The sequence below is a fragment of the Amblyomma maculatum genome, chromosome 1 (assembly GCF_055883805.1).
Source record: "Amblyomma maculatum isolate TAMU_Amacu chromosome 1, ASM5588380v1, whole genome shotgun sequence".
NCBI classification, from domain to species: domain Eukaryota; kingdom Metazoa; phylum Arthropoda; class Arachnida; order Ixodida; family Ixodidae; genus Amblyomma; species Amblyomma maculatum.
This window is the reverse complement of record NC_139344.1, coordinates 335,657,511-335,683,251: the sequence shown is the minus strand read 5'-3', so window position 1 is coordinate 335,683,251 and position 25,741 is coordinate 335,657,511. Positions and strand designations below refer to the sequence as shown.

General features: G+C 44.0%; 1 protein-coding gene across 1 annotated transcript in view; it reads right to left on the bottom strand.

Moving 5' to 3' along the window:
- Positions 1–25,266, bottom strand: part of LOC146207492 (uncharacterized) — a 61,351-nt gene extending 36,085 nt beyond the window's left edge. The window contains exons 1-24 of the mRNA XM_084576874.1: positions 25,160–25,266; positions 24,908–25,019; positions 24,430–24,567; positions 24,010–24,123; positions 22,865–22,985; positions 22,309–22,371; positions 22,144–22,176; positions 22,033–22,065; positions 20,591–20,776; positions 19,681–19,880; positions 19,495–19,604; positions 18,800–18,917; positions 16,639–16,779; positions 15,474–15,584; positions 14,493–14,631; positions 14,092–14,124; positions 13,996–14,031; positions 12,953–13,093; positions 10,892–11,249; positions 8,833–9,172; positions 7,812–7,940; positions 6,619–6,748; positions 5,266–5,298; positions 970–1,107 (exon numbers count right to left, since the gene is read on the bottom strand). Coding sequence (XP_084433000.1) covers positions 970–1,107; positions 5,266–5,298; positions 6,619–6,748; positions 7,812–7,940; positions 8,833–9,172; positions 10,892–11,249; positions 12,953–13,093; positions 13,996–14,031; positions 14,092–14,124; positions 14,493–14,631; positions 15,474–15,584; positions 16,639–16,779; positions 18,800–18,917; positions 19,495–19,604; positions 19,681–19,880; positions 20,591–20,776; positions 22,033–22,065; positions 22,144–22,176; positions 22,309–22,371; positions 22,865–22,985; positions 24,010–24,123; positions 24,430–24,567; positions 24,908–25,019; positions 25,160–25,266 — 3,064 coding nt within the window. The remainder of the gene's footprint in view (positions 1–969; positions 1,108–5,265; positions 5,299–6,618; positions 6,749–7,811; positions 7,941–8,832; positions 9,173–10,891; positions 11,250–12,952; positions 13,094–13,995; positions 14,032–14,091; positions 14,125–14,492; positions 14,632–15,473; positions 15,585–16,638; positions 16,780–18,799; positions 18,918–19,494; positions 19,605–19,680; positions 19,881–20,590; positions 20,777–22,032; positions 22,066–22,143; positions 22,177–22,308; positions 22,372–22,864; positions 22,986–24,009; positions 24,124–24,429; positions 24,568–24,907; positions 25,020–25,159) is intronic.
- Positions 25,267–25,741: the final 475 nt, after the last annotated feature.

Here is a 25,741-nt window from a genome sequence, read left to right as displayed (position 1 = left end):
ATAGGCGTAGTATCGATCCTTTACATATAAAACAAGGCTACACATTTACGCAAATAATTGCCGAAAATTGGTGAACTGAAATTACGAAATCTTTACGTCTGCAGAGTTGCCACTCCATAACAATGGCTGGCATCAAAATTCTGTACATTGCAGGAGTTCGAAGTTCCATGACCAGAAAATCTGCATCTTAAATCAACCTCTACGTGAACATTCTACACCGTTTCTAAGAGTTCTGAATCTTTTTTACTTTTATATAATAGCACTAGACAAAATAGAATTCCTTCTGTTTGAATGTTTAAAGGCCTGATCCCAAGAGTCTTACATAATAGTAGCATGTATATTTACTTGCAAAGCTAAAAAGACGTATATGCTCCTTTAGCCTTGAAGTTTTATTCAAGCATAGAAATCCCTAAGCACGGTGGGTCAAGATTTTTGTTGCCACAGTTTTAGGAAATTTAATGTAACAAGGAAACAGCAGGGAAATTGAATTTTACGCCCTTTCTTCCATTAAATTTCTTAGAACAGTGGAATTAGAGTATCTATACTTTTTGAACATATAAGTATCAGTAGTAGTAAGTATCAGCAATAGCCTCGCTGCTGCCAAAACAATTTGAGTGAAATTTGTAGCATGCAGCCAAGAGGAAAAGTATGACCGTTGCAGCATGTCAGAAGGAAGTTGGGTTTCTGACTCACTGAACGACAGGTATATACTGATATGTTTTCTTATGACTGCATGCGATAATTTTGACTCAAACTGTTTCGGCAGCCGTTTTGCAAAAAATATAGTTTCTGCTCATAAAGAAGAACCGAGTTTGAAATTACTTTACAGCTCGTATTGGTCCTTGTAATTTACATGGGCCATGAACTCGTGAACTTAGCTTTGTTGGCCATTTTGCGTGTTACACGATATTTTTGAATACATATCTGGTTCGCTGTAATCGAATCTGAGTCGACAGCGAAAGAACTTGCCATCTTTGGGAACGAGGACAGACGAGTTCTTGTCGTAGACGAGAGACGAGAACACCAGGTGACTGCAAGCTTTCTTCACGTCGGACAGGACCGCGTTCGTCCCGTTAGACACCGTGCAGATGAGTCTCTTCTCTGGAGCTGGGACCGAATGTACGGCCTCACTTTAATCACTGTCTTTCATGAGCTTTTCATCAATGTGTAATTTACTGAGAAACGGTTTTTGCGATCAAGTCCTGGTCTCATTCGTGGCGAAGTGCATTAACGCCATGGCATCAGATGCCTCGTAGTGGGAGTCGAGTCAGCGTTGTCCGTCACAAGTATAAGTCTCATTGATCAAGAGCGGTGTGACATAGTGATAGCGTTTACTCGGCTTGGTCAGTGAGAAAGAACGAATGCCTTGTACGAGCATTTCGCCTCACACAGTGTGTAGCCATCATATCATCATTATCCTCATAATCAGCCTGACTATACCCACTGCAGGGCGAAGGCCTCTCCCATATTCTTCCAATTAACCCGGTCCTGTGCTAGCTGCATCCACTTGACCCCTGCAACTTCTTAACCTCATCCGCCCACCTACCTTTCTGCCGCCCCTGCTACATTTTCCTTCTCTTGGAATCCAGTTTGTTACCCTAAGCGACCATCGGGTATCCTCTCTTCGCACTACATGTCCTGCCCATGTCCATTCCTTCTTCCTGATTTCCACTAGAATGTCAGTGACTTGAGTTATCTCTCTGACCCACTCTGCACGCTCCCTATCTCTTAACGTTACCCTTACCATTTTTCGTTCCATAGCCCTCTGCGTTGTCCTCAACTTAATTAGAAGCCTCGTCATTAGTTTCTGCGTTTCAGCCCTATAGGTGACTACAGATATGATGCAAATGCTGTATACTTTCCTCTTGAGAGATGCTGGTAAGCTACTAGTCATAATCTGCGAGTGCTTGCCAAATGCGCTTCATCCCAATCTTATTCTTCTTGTTATTTCCCTTTCATGATCCGGATCTGCGGTTACTACCTGTCCTAAGTAGACATATTGGCCTACTAATTCCAGTGCTTCGCTACCTATCGTAAACTGCTGTTCCTTCCCGAGGCTGTAGAACATTACCTTAGTCTTCTGCATATTGATTTTAAAGCCCACCTTTCTACTTTTTCTGTCTAGGCCATTTCACTGCAGTAATGTATAGCTAATTATTGTCGCTACTTACCGGCGATAATTAATGTCTCCGTCTAAAGCTATCGGGTAATATTTTTAAGGTGATTTTAAGTGCCCTTCAAAGTTTCTTTAAGCCAAACCATACGATGTTAAACGACAAATTGATGATTCCAATTATAAAACACTAAGGCTTCAAAAGAATCGCTACGTGGCCCAAAGAGATTCTCTTACACTTTTGTTAGTGGTGGTTTACTTCTAATCTGCCTTACAGAGATAACTATGAAAGCCTACAGCCAAAACACAGCTCTTCATTCCTGACGCCGCCCACAGTCGACCTTGTAAAGCGAAATTCACATTAACTGGAAACCAAGAACGTATATCAGGCACAAAGTACTAAACAAGCGAATTGTAAAAGTAAGTACGGGATATTTATTAAGCACGAATTATTGTTACAAATAACTTTTAAAGCGAGAAGTATTCATATGGCTGCAATAAATCAGGTAAAAAACCGGTCAAGAGCACGCGCATAAAATAAAACAAAGTTAAGCCTTGTGCAGGCGACGCCTTACTCGTGGCGGTTCTAAAGCCAACTGGATTTTATCGGACGTAGTGCAATGAAGTAAATTTTTATAAGACACGTAATTGTTTAGTCCACGTGTATGTCGGAATGTTCTGCGACCACAAGTTTAGTTAAGCCGTTTACCTTCCGCCGTGACAGGCTTTGACGATGGTTTGTGTGTTGTTTCGCTTCCGGTCGTCATCGTCGTCGTTCCGCTGGCTCCTCTTGCATTTACGAGTACGGCGGGCGAAGCTGGAGGACCAACTGAGATCATACCACATTAACTATAACATTAGCTATTCGCCGTGAACGCGGTTGAGAAATAAAGCTGTAACAAAACTGTTCGCGCGAAGTGACCATGGCACTGCCCTTAAAAGCGCTTTGCACACGGAGCAAAAGAGGACAAAAGACTGAGAGTCGATCTCGTTGCCAAACGTAGATTTAAACATGAGTACGTTTCAAAAAAGGCGCAGCGCGTCCCGGGCCGTCTTATTTATAATTATCTGCCCTCAAGTCTGAAAAACCCGCTCGTTTTCGTAGCCTGCTTCTAGTGTGAATACAAACGTAGGGACCTTCGTCTCGGCCGAGTACTGCGTGCTGGTGTAGTCTACACTTATTTGTCACGCGTTTCTCCTCAAGGCTTTGTTTAGATGTCCGCAGAAAGGTGGAAAAATTGCATACTGCGCATGCATTTCCTTTTCTCAAAAGCAACTTCTGGGGTTAAAGAGCCCTAGGTGGTCGAAATTTCCGGAGCCTTCCACTACGGCGTCTCTCATAGCCTGAGTCGCTTTGGAAAGTTAAACCCCACAAACCAACCAATCAAAAGCAACTTCTCTCAACCAAGCAGGAAGCAATGAAAGATAGGAAGACGACGGTATTGAAAGCGCAGCGCTAGAAGCTTAGCCTGCTGCGACGGGCCCAATGAGCTAATGGCATTTGTAAAACAAGCTTTTTTTCTTGTTTTTTTTTTTTACATCGAAGCTGGATTAATTGTCCATCTTAAGACTAAGTTTTTTTTCTTCTTCTTCTTTCTGTTGGATGCCATTCGTACAGAATTTTCGAAATAGCGTGGCTTCAAGTTCGACGTCATATTTTTTGCTATTCCTAAACGATTTTCGGATGAACATGGTGAGAAAAGGAGCTAAAAACATTTCATACTTAAAAGGTGCGTCAGAAGGAATCATTAGAGTACCAATGAAATGAACGCACGTATCACTTACTGTCTTTTACATTTTTATTGATATGTGCTCTAATATGGTATATTCAATTGACATTAATTTTGGTTCAATTTTTATTTCAGTTTTGACAGGAGGATACAGGATAAAGAAATCACATGACAACGGGCTTCATATGGGTCCTGGCCCCTTACGAATTGGCAGTCACAGAGATACGGCTATCGTGTAACTGCTTCGCAGCTTAGGAAAACAGAAGGATTACAAACGGTGGTTTCAATTATAACCGAGCGTACAATAGGTGTTAAAATTAAACGCACTAATATTATTGAACAATGGAAACCGAATATTGAACACGACGGGGGCATTAACGTATATTACTTAATTCACATACGCAAATATGGTGCAAACATTTTAATGCCAGAGTTCAGTTTACAGTATGGATGAAATGATGTTTACTGCAACCGAGGTAATAAAGAAGGGAGAGTGCATGTGTGAGCACATGCACCTGTGTAAGCACATTTCCCGTTTCATCATTTCGGTTGTGACGAGTGAATTCATTATTTTTCAGATTGGCGAGTTGAACTATTTAGTTATTATTCATTTGACAGAAGATTTGCGGCACATCAATTGCCTAATATCTGGTTTATGGGGTTTGACGTCTCAATGCGACTTAGGCTATAAGAGACACCGTAGTGGAGGGCTCCAAAAATTTTTAACACTTAGGGTTCTTTAGCGTGCACTGATATCGCGCAGCATACGCGCGGCATGCTTTTTAACAATAGCATGATATCATATGTTCCGAAAATACAAGTGTTGAAAGAATCCTCATATGCCATGCGAAGTTTTCTTTTATATGTTTAATGATTGCAAGCAAAACTTCATGTCCATATCTCTATTTAGAAAAAAAAAAAAAGCAAATAGTGGCTTCAAGAGCAAATTTGTATTCATTAGGTCAGAAGCCATATTTGTTAGTAAATAAAATGGGAGGGGGGTGGGTAGCTATTAATGGCCACTGCAGGACAAAACGATAACGCGGATGAAGAAAAAAAAATCCCTGAGGTGTCCTTTTAAGGGCCCAGGCACTGTAGCACGAACAGTAGTGAATACAGGTAAGATTTCACAACCCCTATTACAATAATACAACAATATTTCCTTTTGTTGTTACTTTGTCCACCACAGGCCTGTCGCGCGGATGACTCTGCTAATTAATACCAGCCTTATGCAAAAGCGTTTGAGACAAGATCGTTAGACTATCGCGGTGCGGACAAGAGGTTTTTCACGAACCTGTTTCTCCTTCATGTAGATCTGAAACCAAAAATGAAGCTGAATCACTAGGACAGCACTGTCTGCAGAAACATTCAGTTCTACAGCACGTCTCGAATGGATAAAATTTCGACTCTGAGTAAACTTACCCGCATCGCCTTCCCCTGCTGCCGATGCGACGGCTGAAAAAATAATGGCGTGTTTCAGCGTCAGAAGTTCGGTCATAAAAGCAGTTCTTTCTAAATAGGATCGCTACAAAAAAAAATACTAAATCATTTCTGGCACAGTACAACTGTTGTCGCTCGTTCTTTAGCATCAGCAGTTTATGTGTAATTTCTGGCATTACTATTCACACTATTTTCTGGAATAAGGGGTGAAATGTGCTTCTAAGCTAGCCACTGAACATTGTTTTGAGGCCGTCTTGGAAAAGTGTTTGCTGCAAGGTGAAGTAATGAATGTTAAATAGTGAAGATATGACACACTACAGCAACCGCGACACTCTTTTTCTTTTTTTCTAAATTCATGTAATTCGACCTTGCAATGAACGGCTTCAGAGTTCCCAAGTATCAGTTCTAACCCTAGCCAGGATATAGAGCGTTTAATGCTTCGTCTTGTCTCCGTGTTCCTGACCGCATATAGCACGCGCTGAATGTATATTTCAACGCATTTGCACTTCGTTTCATGAATCTGAGGATTGATAGGAAAGTTTGTCACTCTGCACTAAAAATAGAAGAAATGGCATGAAACGAGAGCTATGTATCTTTGCAAAAACACCATCGTAGCCTAAGGTTGCAAGCGCGGAATAGGGATGTGCGTGAAGGCTTTCCTTATCGACGCGTGACACAGCATGTCAACGCAGACGTCAGTCAGCCGTCAAGATATAATACTGAATTTCAACGCGACAACAAAGTCGAACCCACTCAGTGTATATTACCCTCTCCAGAAATATTGCATTGAGATACTGATGCGCCCTTTTGATGGGTGCAGCAAGCAGCCCTGCCCCCAATAAAAAAGTGTATCAGTAGCTCAACGCACCCTTTTTAGAGGATGAGTTATAAACACGGAAATGCAACCTTAAAAGTGTGTTTTCGTTTACAGTGCTCCCGTTCAGCAGAAAAACCTGAGACGATAGCGTGTGAAGAAAACAGACGCCCGCGAACAGACACGCCCCTCCCTCAGTGTATTACTCTCTAACTGGGAGCATCATGCGGTCGCTCCGCACCCTCAGTGTTAAGTCGCGTGATGCGGGCGTTGCCACTTTCCCTTCATCCTCTTCAAGTTCACGGAGAGGCGGATGGACAGAGAGAGAGAGAGAGCGGCTTCTACAACAGTTGTGCGGCCGCTCCGCCTCCTCAATGCTGAGCCGCGCGACGCGCGTGTCGCCACCTTCTCTTTCTCCACTTCAAGTTCACGAAGAGAAAGAGTGAGCGGCTTCGGACAGACATCAGTGAAATCCGTGATTGCGGCTAGTAGTGCTAGACACTAAAAACAGGGATGCGTACCTATGCTGTTGATGACTGCTTGGAACCGGGGAAAAGTCTTGATTCCGGCCGAAACTGTACATACGGACTCCGGTTCGTCGAAATTGACAGCGTACACTGCTCCGCAACTCAGCCCGCGCACGGTGCCCACCTGTTCAAGAGAACAACGCGTCTTTTCTTACCACTGCCGCTTCTACAGCTTGGAACAAGTATGAATACGTGAACATATCTACAGTTGATGACATTTGAAACAAATGCATTGTCTTTAGGATATGCAAATATCATAACTTTTTTAGCCGTAGTTCAGTATGTGAACTTTGATAACGCATTTGATAAGCCCATCACCTTAAATGCTTCTTCATGTGTTTCTCATCGCTCGACGTGGGTCATAATTATCATTGGGCAATTTGTACCTCGTATTACGGTATTTTTTTTCGCAAGCGACCACACGTGAGAACCGTGTAGGAGGGAACGCAACGAGGGCTCATAGGTCAGGTGGGGTGTAGACGGTAGAGAACGCGACGCGCGAACATGTGGCAGAGGACATCAAGCTGGAGTTCTATTGGACAGAAGTTTACCTGAAATGATGGGATAAATTGGAGGACGCTTGTGTCAAAAATTTAATACGAGAAGACACTGCTGTTTTTTTTTCTTTCTTTTTTTAAAGAAGTCTGCATTAGGAATGCCGAAAGCAGCGCCGAAGGTTACCAAGAAAGGACCGAAGGGTTCTATGCCGTACATTATTTATAAAGCACAGCAGTGTGAACAAACAGCATAACTTGTTTCCTGACTTATTGTAAGCAGCCAGGCCAGATTTACAGCATTTAGCATGTCATGACCAGGTGAAATTTTGAAACCCAATTTTATTTCAAAGTTAATAAGTCTTGCTGCTACATTCTGCGTGGACTACGATTATTCAACAGCCTTGACTAGCCTTACGCCACGTATATAACCCGCAGCGTTACTTCATAACTCACGATAAAGAATCCTAGTTATCTATGTGCTTTGAACGTTAGCTGCCCTTTTAAACCTGAGCCCGACTTTCATGACTGCTGTGGGAACCAGTTAGGTTGTACCCGCCGCAGTGGCTCTGTGGTTGAATTTTTCGGAGCTCCCAAAAATTGAAGTTTTCGGAATCCATCACTACGGCGCCTTTCATAGCCTGAACCGCTTTGGAACACGAAACCCCGTATACCAAACTAAACTAAACCAACCAGCTTGTGTTCAATGTCGTTGACCGTGTCGAACGTTAACACAGTGCCGGGCGCCACTCGGTACGACGAACGCTCTGCCTCCGAGATCTTCACCGCAGACCAGCTAACGTTCTTGGAGGGCATGCAAGTCTGAAAAAAAAAAAAAAAAAAAGAAGATGAGATAGAAAACAAGTAAAGGCACGATAAATACAGTTTTACTTGATTCTAAGAACCCCTTCTTTTTTTACGATCGTGATTCCCAAAGTTAAGGAGGGGGGGGGTGGGGGGGGCTTATCGAAAAATCTTAACTGAGCCCTCCCTCGCACCCTTCCCCTGTTTTTGGCGGTAATGTCACAACTAGACAGGCGAAGGAGGTACTTTATACTGGCTAACAAAATTCGTAAACTTTTTCGACAAATACGATTACAGTTCGCCTAAACTTCAAGCTGTATTCAGCCCACTACAAACTCCATCCGACCTTCCTTACATTTCTCAATTGACACCCTCGCAAGCAACGCGCGCCCATGGTGCGAGAGAAATCTGCCGAGCACACCCGGTACCAGGCACACTTAACACGTTGATATAGTTATCGGTGTCGCTTTCAGTCGGTTTTCGGCGTACTGTGCCGCCATCTGTAATGTAATTTCGAAACACAACAACACGTGAAGCCGGAGGTCACGCCTAAAGTGACTCCGGCTCTACGACAGAGTGATAAAACGTGCTTGGCGACCTTGGGCAGCGCTCTACCTTAAAAACAAGAGGGAGGAGGGGGTTAGATTCGCATGTGAATTTTGTTTTCAATTTTTGTTTGTTTTGTGTGCATGCGTGTGTGGGTAAGAGAGAGAAAAGAAGGCATTTTAGGGCTACAGTGATAAGTTTTCGGAGTCGTATTGCTGCTTGCTTTCGTCGTTAGCGAAATCAGTGAAAGGGTATTGGCGTTTAGCCGGGTTGGCATAATGCTAGGAATCACTGCCTCGCGCCTGCACGAGGGCCTCATGTGTCTGAAATTGTTTAAATATATTCGTTCAACCCATCAGCGCACCTCCTGGAATGGCACCATTTCGACGCTCTTGCAAGCCAGCCCTGTGCCGCTCACGGTACCGTCCACGCGGAACCTGAAGGCAGCCAGGCTGACCGAGAAGCAGAGCTGCACCTCGATGTCTTCGTGTTCCTCGTCGCCATCTGCCGAAGAGGGAGAGGAAATGGCCAACGCGTGCTCGAGACGCCTCAAGAAGCGCGCAGCCTCGTCCAGAGACAGGCCGCGCACGCCGCTCAGGGTGGTGGCATTCGCCGAGCTGGGGAAGCGGACCGCGCAGCTGCCATCATCTCCGCGCATAGAGGTGGTCACCAGATGACTCTCCAGTATCAGCACATCAACCATCCTGCGAGGCGGCAGGAGCGATGTTTGCAAACTGCCGCGGCAGTGGATTCTGTGCAGGCTACAGCACGGGTATTACCCTTCATCTCGCGGCGAGAACTATCATGTATACCGGCCTACGGTTGACAGAATAGACGAAATGTCCAGACATAGCATTAGCACAAACCTGTGTATTAATATCACCACGGCACCTTACTACACAGAATCTCGCCCACCACCTACAGATATGAATGCGCATTTTGCAACGTACCAATCACCCTACAACATATGGTGTGGGGATGCGAGGGACCAACTGGTACTATAAACACCATGGCCATAACCAAAGAGCAGTGGGAGACTCTGCTGTCAAGCCCCAGCCTGGAGGATCAGCGTAGTCTGGTCAGCCGGACTCAGGAGATGGCTCGGGTCCACGGCTTCCTGGACTGAGAAAACTGCCAACCTAGGGCTGAATATTTCACGCCTGCTCATACTAAATATTTTTCTCTCTCATCCCATCAAAATTCGGCAGGTGCCAATAGATCTACATTCCGCATATCGGAGGAGCAGCTGTCAATTGAGGTGGCAAAGACTTCGTAAAGGCGAGCACCTGTGTATTGCTCTTCACCGCAAGAAACATTTCGACCAGCCTACGGTCAGTACGTATAGTGAGCAGTTGTAAAATGTTGCGGCCTTTTATTCTTGCAAGCAGGGACTGGTATACTGTCATTTCAAGCGATAAGCGGTATACTCAAGCACGTCTAGGAACCTATTGGTCGATAAAATTGATAGTCGAGAAACTGCCGTGACATCACATTCGCGCAGACGGCTGTTTGTTGTTCATCTCATAACGTATAATTTACCTGTTGTCACAACCTGCTCTAGTTTGAACACTTCAAACCCAACCATACGGCTACAAAGGAAACCTATACAGCTTTCTCAGAAACTAGAGTTAAAGAAAAATTCGTCCTGATCCAACGATGGATGTCAATGAGTAAATACTCCCTTATTACAAATCTACTCCACCTTGAGGTATTCCCCTAAATATTCGATCAAACCCAACAACGCAACAGCACAAGCTACTCAGCATGCCCCCTAGATACTTTAATCGCATGCTGCCTATACTGAAGAACTGAACGAAATTTCTTCTATTTAGAAGAGTCTCTAAAACATCGGTTCATGGTTGCAGCCTCAGCATGTTATCATACCAAATCTGGCAAAGAAACGCAGTAGATTTTATCGTCGAAGAACTGCTGGAGATTCCAGAGTTTCGAAATATTTTACATACAATATATTGTGGATGAAACGGCGCACAAAAATTCGCACAAAAATGAATGCCCAGAGCTGCGGTAGCAATAATGAAAAGACTGTTTCTGCAGGATCTTCTCGAAGGAAACAGGCAAAAAACTTCACAAGCGTAACGTTCGTTAAATTTATTTTGTCAGGTCCATGAGTCATTGCTTTCTTTTTGTGACGCGACAAATGTTGTTCGGTTCCGTACATCACATTTATTGCGCGTAGGAAGGAGAGGGCTTAAAAGAAGTTTTCTAAAAAAAAACGCCTCTTTTTTAGTTGGGAAAACATCAAAACATACTCAGAAAGAGCAACAAAACAAAGATATTTGCTGAGAACAAAATTGAATACAGAAACGTGTAAGAAGGAAAGCCTTTAACACGCAGAATTTTTTTGTTGTCTTAAATGCCGCTCTACGTGAACTTCACCCATTTGTAGGTTCTCAATCACCAACCTGGCGAGTGCGGTAAGGCGGGGCAGCGTGGCGGTGATGGTGATGTTCCCGGATTCGCGAAGCGTCACGCCCAGCAGGTAGGCGTAGCCAAAGTGTGCCGTGTAGCGCCTAATTTTTGCCAGGGAGGACGTCACGTGGTCCACCTCCTCGAGGGAGAGTGGCAACTCGACTACAGCCATACCGTCCAGGCTGTTCTCCTCTAGAAAGAGGACCAGACGGCCGACGAAGCGTGCAAACCACTCCTCGCTCTGCACGTCGCTGGCGTAGTGACGTTTGAACTCGCCGGCATCCAGGGCGACCAGGTACTTGACGTCCTCGTCCCGGGTGCTCGTAGATGCGAAGCGCTTGAAGAAATTTGCTGCAGTGTTAGGTGCAGTACCGCAGTTACCGCATCTATCCCATAAAGACAGATGAAACGCACCTCACAGGAAGGAGTATTTTTTTTTTCTTGACAAACGAACAAGTGCGAAGGTTATTTACAAGGAGAAGTCGTCTGCTGATTTTGTGCGCTTTACAATAGAAAAAAAAAAAAGACGAACACAAGACGATTACGAGTATCTAACGCGAATACTTGAACATAAGTAGAAGAAAAAAAAAAACATGCTGCCGCTGGGATCCGAACCCACGACCCCTGAATTTCGTGTCCAGTAGATATGACTGCTTTTTCCTATGTTTTTTTTTTATTCTACTTTCTAATTGTGTATCCCCATGATTTACATTATTTTTTTACAAAGTCATACATTCGAAGTGACTCAGGGTTGCAACGACGCTGTGAAGTGAACAATTTTGAAACATCGTATACAGCACTGCGAGTTCACCTGTGCTACTGCATGGATACGCTGGTTAGCCTGTCCTTCGCCTTCCTCCGCTCTCGCCACAACCTCTACCACCACCACCTCCTCCTCCTCCTCCCGCGGTAACCACCGTCCTACTTCTTCCCGTGGCGATCCCCTTCTGGCCGCGCATTCCTCCCCTCTCATTATAAACTTCCCAAGCTTGTCGACCACCCGGACATTCCACTCTCTTCTCTTGCACTTCCTCTCCCACTTCTCCATCTCTTTTCCCTGAAAGCGATCAGGATAATTTACCTCTCTACACCTTAACATCTGCCAACCGCAGCAGGGACGCCAACGACGAAGCGTGACTGAGGAACGAGCTGAGAAAAACAAAAGTGCAAAAAAAGACTCACTGAGAAGAACCTGTGGGCTACATCCAAAATCAGAACAGGACGTCAGAAATTACTGAAGAGGATGCTAATTGGCAAACAAACGCAGGGGGCAGAAAGAACTCGTTATGAGATTCACACAAAGGGAGCCAACAGCTACTGACAAAAAGGAAAGCGTAGGGAAGGTGTGTATGCGTGCGTGCGTGCGGGCGCGTGTGTTCGGCAGTGTGAAATAATAATGTATTCACACGGATAAACAATTCGAAAGTAGAAGAAAAAAAACATACTGTCGCTGGGATCCGAACCCACGACCCCTGAATTTTGTGTCCAGTAGATATGACTGCTTTTTCCTATGGTTTTTTTTCTTCTTCTTTCTAATCGTGTATCCCCATGATTTACATTACTTTTTCATATTTTAAGAATTCCTCAATGCATTCATTTGTTTCCGTAGCTGTTGTTTCCCGTTGTATGCACAGAATGCTAGAAGTAATCAGGAAAAGAGATATGAGGGACGGCTGCTACTACCAACGAAGTCACTGCAGAGACAGATCAATGTGTGTCTTCTGCATGCTCAGTACATAAATTCATAGCTACACTCCTGGCTTTTGCGATAAATGGCCACGATATCATGAACTCAATCGCACTGCGGGAGTTTAAAAAGAACAACGTAAGCCTGAGTTTGCAAGGAGGAACAGACAGGAAGGTTAAGACGTGTTTTTCTTTTTGTTTTTTTTTTTTTTTGCATTATTCCGAAAGCAGCGGTTGCGAATCCATAAAATGCAGAGGCTGACTGGCGCTCGCAGTGAGTATCACAGCTCACAGCGAGTATCTACTAATACTAAGAACTAAAGGTGCATTGTTATCGCTGGCACAGCGAAAAACTGTTTCGCACTCACTCTTATTGGACCGAGGCACGAATGTGTCGTTGTTCTTGTAGACGATGCTCTGGTAGACCAAGAAGTCGCAGCCTTCTTCCGGCAGGAACGGAACCTCGAGTCTGTCATCCGACACTACGCAGACGAGCGTGGGAGGCTCCCCTACAAAATGCGGACGCAGCTACATGATTAGTCCGCACGACAAAGGAAGACTACATGAACATGCGTGCTCTTGCGGATTCGATGGTGCGTTTCTTTCAGGCACATCATGCAGGCCAGCAAAAAGTGTGAACGTATTTAAATGTACCAAAAAGAATAATAACGATCATAACTGGACCACGGAAGTAAGAACAATAATAAAAAAGTAAAATGCACTTGTTGAATCGTTAATAAGGAGAAAGTTCAGGTAACAACTTGTAACTTAAGTTTTATCTGCAGATCTCAATGGTAGTGGCTATAAAGTTGGGTTTTATATTTATTTTTGGTATAGTGCATGCCACTGTGCAGTTGCACGTGATATCACTGCATTCAGACCACTCAGCGAGATACGTTGCCATGATGCTTTGCAGCGACATTGTGCTTGATGTTACTGCACGCTGATAAATCAGAGCGGTACGGTGTTGCGTCAAACTAGGAGCACCGGGAATCATGTCCTTGGCTCGCTAGTTGAGGTTAGAGAGCAGGAAGTACCTCCAAATGTAACATATGTATAAATTCTCTCAGTAGTAAGTTTAGCAGGCGCAGATATTTTTGTAGCGTTAGGTACACTGGCCGAGGTTAAGCAGTTTCGCGTGGCTGTGAACCAGTCGTGAGAAAAAGCTGTCTGAGTACAGTTTAGAGATAAAATACTGCCGAACCATTTCTCTTCCTGCACTCCATTCTAAAGTTTACGCTCTACATTTCGCACTGTCTTTGGCCGAGTTAGCAGTAGTCTTTAACATAAAAACTTTTTCCCAGACGTCAAAATGTGCTAGCACATCTATTACCGCGGCTCTTTTACAAAAGTAAAGGTCAAACCTATAGCACCGAGTGTTAAATTCTAGATCTGCTGCATGCCTACTTACTGCCATCGTCGACATCGATGAACTTCTCATCAGGCGCTGTAACAATCGAACATGTCAATTTATCTCTCCACCAGCATCCTCCTTCAAAGCACTCACCTCTCTTTTCGTCCTCTTTCGGCTTCTTGTAACCTGCATAAAAGCACCTTAACACAACAGTCTTTCCTTTCATTTAATAGAAAGATTTGAACGGCCTACAAAGCGGTAAACGCTACAGCAAAATATGATTACTGATAAGTATAGCTTCTCTAGTAGTCGGTGATAGTCAATGTTTTGATAATTATCTGACTTTCGCTTAGCGTGACGCATCTTCTAAAGTGAACAACGTTTCTGGCCTCCAAAAAACTTCCACAGATGCACATCCAAATTAAAGAAGGCGGCCCACAATTTTCGACAGTGCGACAAATTGAACAGTGACGGCTATTAGTTATTGTACGTTACAGTCACATAAGCGCAGTCGTCTAGCTGTTGGCCCTGGTGGAAGCCCTCGAGTCGCGCACCTGCTCCGTTGGCGATAGCCTCCAAGCGACTGAACGGCGGAGATGCCCGCTTCTTGGAACAGTTAACTTCCGGAACGTCGTAGTCGGCATTGAACACAGCGACGCAGAACGACGGGTGTGATCTTCTCGCCGTCCGCATCTGAAAAAACAAGAAAGGGGTTGACAAAACATTCCACACGATAAGCCTTAAAACGTTTCTTGCAAAGCCATTTTGCATCATTGAAAACGTGTGAAACTGACAAGTTGATTGTTTAAGCGATTGGCCATATGAAATTACAGTATTGAAAATGTTGCCGTCTACTGCTCTTTGATAGTCGGCCTTTTTCTTTTGTTGTTGTTGTTGTTGTTGTTATTGGGGTACACCATGCTGCTTTTCCTTTTCTATTTTGGGTGAGTGGGTGCATGGGAGAGGGGGGGGGGGGGGGTTGCTTTTCTGAGCGCCATTCTTCTGTCTTGTAATGGTCTAGGTAGCACGGGAAGCGCACCGATACGTCAATCGGGCACAATTACTTTTTGTGCTCTACTCTGCACCGCTTAAAACTCTTTTCGAGCTGGCGATTCCAATGACGTTGCTGGCTCTGTAGCACTAAGCGTAAGTACACTTCAGTATGTGGCACTGTTCGACTTACATATTAAAAACTTTACCTTTCACCGCACTTTCTGGTGTTGATCCCTTTCACATGTGCGCATCGGTTTGACCAAATAGAGGCTTGCGAAAGACGCGCTGAAAGCGATTACTCGGCTTTTAATGTAAGCTTGCAGCCGCACTACTTTTTCAGAATGCGTGGATATTTCTTTCTTTTGTACCTAACGTCAAAAAGGACAGGCTGGCACAAACAGGTTACTAAATAATAAAAGCATTAAATTTGCGATTACTAACGCCTGCCAAAGGGTCAAAGTAATCAAATACAGTCGTGACAGTCGTGCGTAGAGGTTTGTTGACTGACACGGTCGTTGTTGAATCGATAAGCTCGGAACTACCTTCGCGGAGAGTAGGTGCTCGGTTTCATAAGACAGCCACTCCTCGTCGACGTAACGGTACGCTGCGCCGTAGCGGTCGTCTTGCGTCTCCGAGCCACTTTTACCGCAAGCCTGTAAAACAAATTTCATCAGTGGTGCCTGGCACGCAAAGATGCTGCATATCAAGCTGTAGCGCAGAACGCGCTCGTTGCTTTTAGTACAAACCAAGACGGCTAACGAAAAGTTCTCAGAACTTCAACTTATTTTTTTCAAGCACTAATGCACGTGGCGTGTATTAAGGCGGAGTTAAGTTTCGTGAAGCTGTAAGTTTTAATTTTTCGTTGTTAAGCGACTGCAATTGAGAGGACCATTTTAAGAGTGAATGCCCCAAGATTTGCCACATAATAGTGTCTGCTACGAAATCAATAACCCGTGAAACAAATTTCGCGCTCCAAATTATTCACGCGCATTGATATTTGCGAGCATTGATATTTTAGAGTAAGTTTCAGAACATCATCCCATGCTGTTGTTTTGCATCAAGTATGCACTAGTGTACGCTCAAGAAATGTAATATTTATAGCACGATCCTTAGCTGCAAAGCAAGAGCTGTTGATCCTTAATAACGTTATTGGCCGAAAAATGTGCAGAGAAACTAGGAAAGGACTTTATATGTCTGGCACATTCGTAGAAAATTGTAGGAATGAGCGGGGAGGTACTGTTACGTTTTGTTTAAGTTACGTTGCCTTACTAAGTAATGTGAATTAGCCTAGCTTCTATACAATATACCAATACTGAAATTATATTTGTCGCGAAAATAGTGATTACGATTTCAAGGTGGTGACCAATAATGCAGAGAAAAAGAAACAAACAAGAAAATGGAGTAGAAAGTTCATGCACAAAATCTGACTGACATAAGCTTTTGTAGCCTAGATAGGTGCAAAATTATACCACCTGCCACGAGAAGGGAGGAATACGCTGTAAAATAGTGAATTTTACTGAAATCTGAGAAATAAATAGTGTGAAGTATCATAGGTTCTCATTTTTAGAATTTACGCGCAATAAATGTGCTTGCCATTTTAGGCGTACGAACTGCGCGCCAGCGTGTGGGAAAAAAAAAGAAAGCGTGTCCTGAAAACATGTCACTAAAAATGCGTAAATTTTCTCAGCCTCTGGAAATGACTCCCACCGGACGCTTTTCAGTTGATGTTAGGCAAGTTGTTCCAACGGGCCTCGGTCCCGGCACTCGGAAGCCTAGCGTCGCCATGGTGACAGAAATGCAGGCAACCCCTCGCTCGGTCGCTGCCTGGACCCAACGAAGCGCTGTTTTCTGGGGATACGACACAGGAGAAACAAGTTAGCAGACATCTTCAGGCTTTTGTAACAGGAGTTCGAAGAGCGTTCAGAACAAAGCTAATGCTTTCTTTATTGTGTTTCTTTACACCTTCGAGGCATACTCAAAGATTTTCGCGTAGTTATTCAGTGTGATAGAAATGGAGAGATGCTATAATAACGATCAATAGCACCATAATAATGTTGCGAAAACTAAAAAGTGATCAATGCGACAGTTACCATAGCTGGTTTTTGCTGGATGCGAAGAGAAGCCTAAGAAGAGCTGTTCTTGTTCTAAACGTGGCTATTACTGTGACGTCATCCGATGCTGCCCGATGAAAGCTCGCCGTCTATAAACAATAAAAATCGCCAGTCTGTTGTGCCGAATTAGAAGTGAAACTCTGCCGCCTAGCAAGCACAAGACTTACAATTCCTGCTACTGAGCTAAATGCGAAAACGACATTCAAGCTCAGTTTATATGCACCATGGGTCCAGCATCTAGCGACCCCATTGTAATGTAGTGTTTGGACGGAAATGTTGCATATAAGTTTGCGATTGGTGTTTAGAATTACCGTATAGTCAGTGCGTGATCTCTTACGTCCTTACACTAATAGTGGCATCCATGATTCAGGCAGTGCGGGTTAAGTAGATTATTCATTTCTGCGGTATCAACCGATGCTGTGTGAAGCTTAGTCAGCATCAGTATAGTTCTTCCTGCGACCAGAACCACGCATATTGTTCTTTTCATCACGAGTTTGATACAGAACGCTGAAACAGGATATAGAACATTGAGAGCTGACGTTACCAGGTGTAAATGTCTTCGTTACGACTAACAGTCACTTATTGAGGTACTGTTTCTTTAAGAGTCAAAACAAGCTAACCATTTCCGAGAACCGAGTTCAAAACTCTCTGAAACTCTGTAAATACGACGAACTGTGACGTACTGAATTTGTGTCACGACGAACTGTCGTGGTCTAAAAATGCCGAAACTGCCGCTCACTGAAACAGCGTTTTGCTCTAACCATTTCGTGGCGAGGCTGTTAGTACCAGAGCATAACCTAAAACTGGAAAAGCACATTTTACGAAAGAGCTATGGCCTAAAATTTTTAAGCTTATACTACGTTATGGGCAAGAAGTGAAAAAGGTCGTTTGTCCGACTAATACAATTCGGGAGCGAGACTTGTTTGTAGAACATTCTATGAAGCCTTCGGCGCACTCAATACGACCTCTAGATGTTTTTAGGTAAATCGTGGATTACATTGGCAATAGCTGTAAGAGAGTTTTGGAAACGCCGTGGTAGTAAAATGCCTCGCAGCGCCGTTACGACGCAATTTGTAAAGTACGCTACACCGCAATATGACTCTGTATGCAGAGAAGCGACCTTTGACGGGCATTGTAAAAACAGGGTGGTTTCGTTCCGTCAGGCCTGGCATTTGCGGACACAAGGTCCCCAAAGCATGAAGCGTGTACTGGAGGGGCAGACATACCTACGAGTATGGTTAAATTCAGGAAAGCTGCCCAGGCATGGCTTATACATCCAAAGCCCCGTTTCTTAAAACGTAGCGACGTGATCGGGAAATTTTTGGTGCTTGTGTGTATGGCCGGGGGAAGGGGGGTATTCGTTGCTCGTTCTCTCTTCACTTACAATCTCCTCTCTCAGTTCGTCTATTCGTGCGTTTTGTCGCCGGAATTTAGGCAGAGCCTTAATCGTACTTTTCGCATTGTTATCACAATGGACTCAATGCGTTTTAAGTTGCGACAGTTGAGCCATTCCGAGCGAATTGCGATATAAAGCGCTCGTGTGTGTTTTCTTCTTTTTTGTCCTTGTCTTCTTTGCGCTACGTTTCCTAAAATGCGATATAAAGGCCCTTTTCTGAATCAGCCTTGTATATGGCGTCAGAATACTCATTTGCATCGGTGAGAGATCAAAGAAGCAATAATGCTGAGAAACTCTTATATGAGACTGCATATCAGCATATTAGGCAGAGTTTGAGATGTACCCGTTTAACCCCTCTTACCATAGGGACAGTCTGACTGCAGCCGTCACCCATGTCCGAGTAGACTGAAGGGTAGGCAGTTTTACAGAATGCCCAGGATCGCGTGAAGTGAGTCTCTAGGATGATTATTTCGGAAAGCCTGGAAAAGCAAGGGAACGTTATCCAAGCTGAGACTAGCATTCGAAAGTTTGCTATCGGGAACGAAAAATCGCACAGTGGGCACTGCATAAGAATTCGCAGCAGGCTTCCAACACTGGTATGATAGAGGTGGAAAATAAAAGTTATCTGAGAAATTCTGCTCAATCAGACGCTTTTAGCGCTGGCGCATACAACGTTGCACCAAGCTACTGTTTAATTTGCTGCTAGGCTGGCTTATTATTCTTTCGAAGTCTCGAGCACATATTAGAAAGTGAGCAAAATCGTCTTCACTCTTACTAACAGGAACAGATTTTCTTGCTCTACGGAGCTTTCCCCGTACGTAACGCTTCATATCTTTAAAAAAATCAGCTAGAATTCTATGCAAATTATTAGTCATCAATCAGTATTGATGCGCCCACAGCACAATGACTCTCACCACTATTCATTTTCTACGACCACTGAAGTTAATACGTTGTCTCCAGGCTCATTCTTAGTTACGAAAAGACTTAGTTACGAAAAAGTCGTAGGTTTTCCCTACGGCCACCAGAACAATTCAGTCGACAAGCGTTAAGCCTTACTCGAAGAGCGGCCCCAATCGCTGCACGATGACCGCCTGATCGTCGTCGTAATCCTGGATTTCCACACCCAGGACTATTGAACTGTTTGTCGGCAGTTTTCTCTCCATGAGCTGAAAAGAGAAAATAAAATTGGAAGGGGGGGTTCATTTTTTCTGGCAAGCGTCAAAGCGATGACTTTCCACTCACCTTTACGAATACCCCAAGACTAGAAAACTCCGTCGAGAGAAGCTTCTGCTCAACGATCGCCACGCCATCGAGGCCAAGGGCTGTGAGGCGCTTCGCAATTCCTATGAAGGTTTCTTCGCTCGCGTCGAAGGAAGGATGAACGCGCATGAGGAACTTCCTTCTGGGGCCAACGTATTGCTTGATGTCTGACACGTTCAGCGCTGCAAGGAAAAATTAATGTGGCCAGCTCATTCATAAAACTCGCCGAGGTGGCACATTAGTTAGGACACTCGACTACTATGACCAAGAATGCGGGACCGAATCCCGGCCTCGGTGGCCGCTTTTCGATGGAGGCGAAAAACTAGGCGCCCGTGTGCTGTTCGATATCCGTGCACGTTAAAGAACCCCAGGTGATCGAAATTACCGGATCCCTCTACGGCGTCTTCGATAGCCTCAGTCTCTTTGGGACGTTAAACACCACAGCCAAACTAAAAACTAAGCTCATTAATAAATGGGTTGCCTTGGCCAGCTACAGCCATGGCTGCACTATGATTGGTGCTATAGCATATTGCTCTTGTAGAGACAATAGGGAGTGCTTCAGACTGTAGTAAAAGGAGCCTCGCTGTTTATTACGATCCGCTACCTTATACGCCTGTTACACCCCCCTGTTAGCATAGCGTTAGTTCGAGCTTCTCGCCCCCGCCACACAACCGGCTGACTGAATGCCAGGAAGTCGCCTGAGCAAAACAAGATGTCAACCCGAGTCTCCGGTATTTAGTCGTGACAGGGCAAAAATACTCAAGGTTTCTGAGCAGGTGGTTCCAAAGCAGTTACGTCCGAAGGAATGCCAAAATTGCCCGACAGTAATATTTCATGAGTTAAGGCCAATAAATGAAAGCGATAATAATTGAAATCGGGCGAGCCAGTTCACCTGATGGTGTTTTAGGGGCATCCGCGCCTTCGGGGTCAAAGACGTAATGAGTGCAGTGCCGGCGCGGCAGCGCATGAAGCTGCGACCAGGAGGAGCTCAAGAAGCAGATGAACGGCCGGTGCGTGACGTTCGTTTTGTTGCCGTTATGATCTTCAGGCTTGTCATGCCCGAGGATTTGCTTGACGCCTGCGTAGAAAATAGACAGCCTAACTGTAGTCGATCAGTGACGTAGTACTTTTAGCTAAGTCGGATTTGAAAGATGCCTGACACGGTACTTTTACTTTGTAAGAGGCAATGCGCGGTTTGCGGGTCTAGCTCCACGTCATATGCATGCCTGCGACCCTCCATGTAAAACAACAAAAAGGCCCCAAAAAAGAAGAGCAAGCATGAATGATAAGTGGAGTAGAATAAAGGATAACTAGAAGACCGCGGGCTTCAGTGCGGCTGCCCCAGACGCTTTACCGCTTCTTCGGGGCGCCAGAGGACAGATGATGAAGCCGATCAGAAGTACAGACACGCTAAGGCAACGCACGTTCATGGAGTCAATAAAAAATTCGAAGAGACTACAGCCGTAATATTTTCCAAGCAATAGCAGTGTGTCCTACAAGATCCAACGCTCAAGGCTGCTCGGTAACGGTAGCTTGGGTCGTTCACACTTTTTGAAAAAGTCGATCGAGTTTAGAAAGACACGACTTCATTTGGGTTGGCGTCCTTTTGGCAAAGCAGGCATTGTGATCGAGGAAAAATATGCCCTACTCTTCTTTTACCTAATAATAATAAAGTGAAAGGTAATGATGCAACACTGAGTCTCCGAATTTCTTATTTTACTCCCCGAAGCAACTGGAAAGCTGAACCCTGACTGGCCTGAAAAAAAAATGAGTCTGGAGACGATGCCTCAAAGTTTGGCGAAAAGAAATTTACATCAATAACAATAAAAAGCGAGGCATAGTGGTCTAAGTTTAACTGAACAATATCCAGGTGTATACGCCAATAAATGCCTCACATGATGCGTCAAAAATGGCTAATAAGCAGCCGTGCCATATAGTAAATGTTGGCAATGCTTAGTAGCATAGTTGCTCATCGAGCGAATGGTGTAGGCGTAGATAAATGAGAAAAATAAACGCAACACTCACAGAAGAACATACATAAAGAAAACGTACAAGCCAGCCTTCAGTTTCATTATGCGACAAGTAGAAAAAAGTGTCGAAATGATTTGTTGATCGATTCTCTTCTTTCGGTTGTTCTGTTTTTTCTGTACAAATTATCGCCGATGTGAAATAAAGTTTCATTAGCCTGCTTTTGTGTGTTTTGTGTGTGTTCCTCTGTGGGTGTTCATTTTTCCTGCGTTATTTTTTTTTTATTTTTTTTTTGCGCATGTTTTAAATAATGCACCTATACACTGCAATGTTAAAACAAAGACAAGGAATATGAAAATACATTACCAAATGGTCGTCGCCTTCTGTAGTTCAAAAATCCTGAATAAAAAGCGTAATATTGGCATTAAGACAACCGAATAACTGCAGCCATTCATTGATATTGCGCGTATACTTAACCTGTCATGCGGAATATGTCTTGTATGGCGTTGTCTGTATTGATAGTACAAAAATAAATTAAATAATTACCATTAACAATAACCCATTCGAATTAACACAAACGATTTTCCATAAAAAAAAAAAAGAGAAGAAGCCCATTCCATTAGCATAACAAACTTAACTAACCGTCATGCAGGCTGTTCCGCAAGACTCGCACATCGCTGGCGTTCCCGTCCGCCTGGTTGTAGGCTGAAAAATGGCCGGAATGAAAAACAAAAAAATATCAATACCTATCTTCTTGACTATCCTGGTGGCTCAGTGGCCATGTCGTTCTGCTGCTGAGCGTCTGGTCGCGGGATCAAGTCCCGACCGCGGCGACAGCATTTTGGTGAAGGCGTAATGCTGTCTGAGGTGAGACTACGGTAATGAACCCGAGCTCGTCGAAATTATTATGAAGCTTCAATACGCCACATCATTCTCTCTACCACCTTTCACTACATCTTCCGTCACTATCTTCGTCACGGTGCATTTCAAATTTGAGGCCCGGCCCCAAATCATGACACTCACTCAGGTGTATGTATTGCTTGCTAATCTCACACACGGATATTAGCGCGGAGACTTTGTAGAGCGACATTTTGATTCCCGCTGCCAGCGGGATAAATCTAGCGTCTGCTCACATCAAACATTTTGGTACGCCTGAGACACTGTAGGTAGATGCATGGATAAAGGATCAAAAGCTCACCTTCTTCGATCGCTGCAAGCCGAGGAAAACTAGCATTTCCGCAGGCCGGTCTGTAGTCATCGTAGTCTATGTTGAACACAGCCATACATGCCCCTCGCTGACGAGCTATCACCTTGGAAACCTGTTGGCGTCAGACGGGAAGCCGATCAAAATGAGCGCGCCTGAAGAACTATTGCATACAACAGTCCAAAGCCAGTAGTTCACGTTTATGTATGCAGCTGAGCGTCGAATATGTTTCAGCAGATTTCTGAATGCAGTTGTTTTCAATTCCATCATTCTGATTTATGGGTTACGAACAGACTGACTCAGAAAGAAAAGATTAATATAATTCACCGCAGCCTTCTGGTCGACGCTAGCAGAAACGCGGGAGCGCGAAAAGGACAGCAACAATCGTAAAAGTCCTCCTTGAATGTAAAGGCCCATCCACTCCTGCAGGAGTCTAAGTACGTACTGGGATACGGGCGCAATGTGTGCGTGGCAATACAAAGAAACTGCATCCCGATACTGTAAAATTTGGGCATGCCGATCTAATTCGCTTTCTTGTCCCCTGGTTCAGTGAGCCTTTATATCTGCATTGGTCAAAAAAGTGCTCTTGCGCCTGATTATTTCACTCGATTCTAGTTCAGTGAGCATTTATATATGCATTTGTCAAAACAAAAAGTGTTCCTGCGCCTGAATATTTCACTCGATTCTAGTTCAGTGAACATTTATATCTGCATTGGTCAAAAAAGTGCTCTTGCGCCTGATTATTTCACTCGATTCTAGTTCAGTGAACATTTATATCTGCATCGATCAAAAAAGTGCTCTTGCGCCTGATTATTCCACTCGATTCTTGTTCAGTGAGCATTTATATCAACATTTGTAAAAAAAAAAAGTGCTCTTGCGTCTGATTATTTCACTCGATCCTATCAGCAAGATACTCATCGTTTTAGAGATTCCGGGAAAAATACACATAAAGTCTCAAAATCTTATTGGAGCTTCTCGTCTGTGCTGTTGAAAATTTCATTCTGAATAATGAAGGTAACAACTAGCAACGGCTTCGTCTAATACATGGGATCATTGAGACCTTTCAAAAAACGCGAATAATTCAGCATGTCTTGATAATGGAATCGCGGGCTTACACAGAACTTATATACATTGCATACCTTATCCTTCAGAAGTCTGGGCTCCTCGTAAAGCTGCCAAATGGTTTCCTTTCGACGTACCATCGAGTCCGACAAGTTGGACAGCATGATCTTCCAATCTCTGCTGTCGCAAGTCTGAAAATAACAGAACCCTTTGGTGTTATGTGGGTGTATTAGCAACTAACTGAAAACGAAAATTAAGGCAACAGTTAGTATGCACAGTCGGATCAGCTGGTTTTTGCCAAGATTAGAATTTCCTCGTGAACGCAGATTTGAAATTAAAAAATGGAAAGGGTGATAACTAAACTTCAAATGATTATTTTAATTGGTGCAAGTTTTATTTTTGTACAACAGCCGCCATGCACCACAACTTTGTTTTAATGGTGTCAACTATGCGGAATTAGGGCCGTAAACAGCAATAAAATTAGGATGGGACGTTACCTCGCTGTAGCTCACGTCACTCCTCCGCTCGCACGAAAGTCGATCGTTGGGGGAGGTGAACTGCAACACGGCCAGGTTGACAGAGAGGCAAACGCTTTGATTCTGGTTGAGGGCTTCCACCCACGACAAAGCCGTCCTCTGCAGGAACATAACGCAAACAGGGCCTAGAGTTTAGACGAGGGCGTGAATTACAAGGCGAACAATATTTATTCTTTGCCCGCTTGTCGCTCCCGCGGTCACCGAGATAAACTTAAAAAAGTCTGCCTTTTATAGCTACACGTAATATAAGTTCTGAACATTGAAAGCTGTGTGTTTTGATGTCATACGCATTAATTTTGTCTCTTTACAAACTCGGCCCTGTTTTTACATTTTGCTTTTGTGTTATGATGTACCAGTCATGAAGAGTGTTTTAAGTTGTCCTGAGTTCTCCAGCTTAGTCTTATTTCAACGGCGTTATCAAAGTGATGACGTCACTGACCATTGAAACTGTGAAGGTTTTTCTTTGCGCTTCGTAGCTGGAGGGTGCTTCTTTTTGGCAGTACCCTCGACTGTGGTAGAAGTGAGTCTCGAAAACAAGTATGTCCACTTCCCTGTCAGAAACAGAGAAAGAAAAAGGAGTACAGAGCATTAGGTTCTACTTCGCTTTTTTTTTTTTCAACTTTTTTTTTTTTTTTTTAGGCGTGCCCGTCATTCAGAAGAGATGTAGCTTGGCACGCGCAGTACTGCTTACTTGACAAGATCCTGAAGACGATTCGCGAGAAGTTTCGGAGGCACGTGTATGTCCACTATTTCGACGCTCAGAATTATCTGCAGGTCTGGCTGAAAGACAGTTCGCATAGCCTGTAAAAGAGAACAAAAATTTAGGATAATTAAAGGTTACAAAATATTCGCAGCATATTTTGAGTGACTATGAGAATCAGAAGCCTACAATCGGGCTGGCAACATTAACAGGCTCGAAAGGGGACTTGCAGTGGTGTCGATCATTCTTGGGAACTATATACAGTGAGTCAACGGTTTTGAACTAGTAGTCTTTTGTTCTATGCTAATCGCAAGCAACGCTGTCGGGGCAAAACTATCATTTTGTTTCAACATTAAAAATTCCTACAATGTTATAAGGAATTAGTTAATTTTCTTAGCCACCTGTCGGTTCTGAGCCATCACTTTGCTTTAACGCTGAGAATTCCTACGTTACCAGGAATGAGTTCATTTTCTAAGCCACAAGCGGCTTTAACTTGCAGCCTTATGGGTTATTAAGGCTTCGCTTTTGCTTAATAAGTATTCGTGTTCTGCCCGGGTGGAGCAGCCGCTTCCG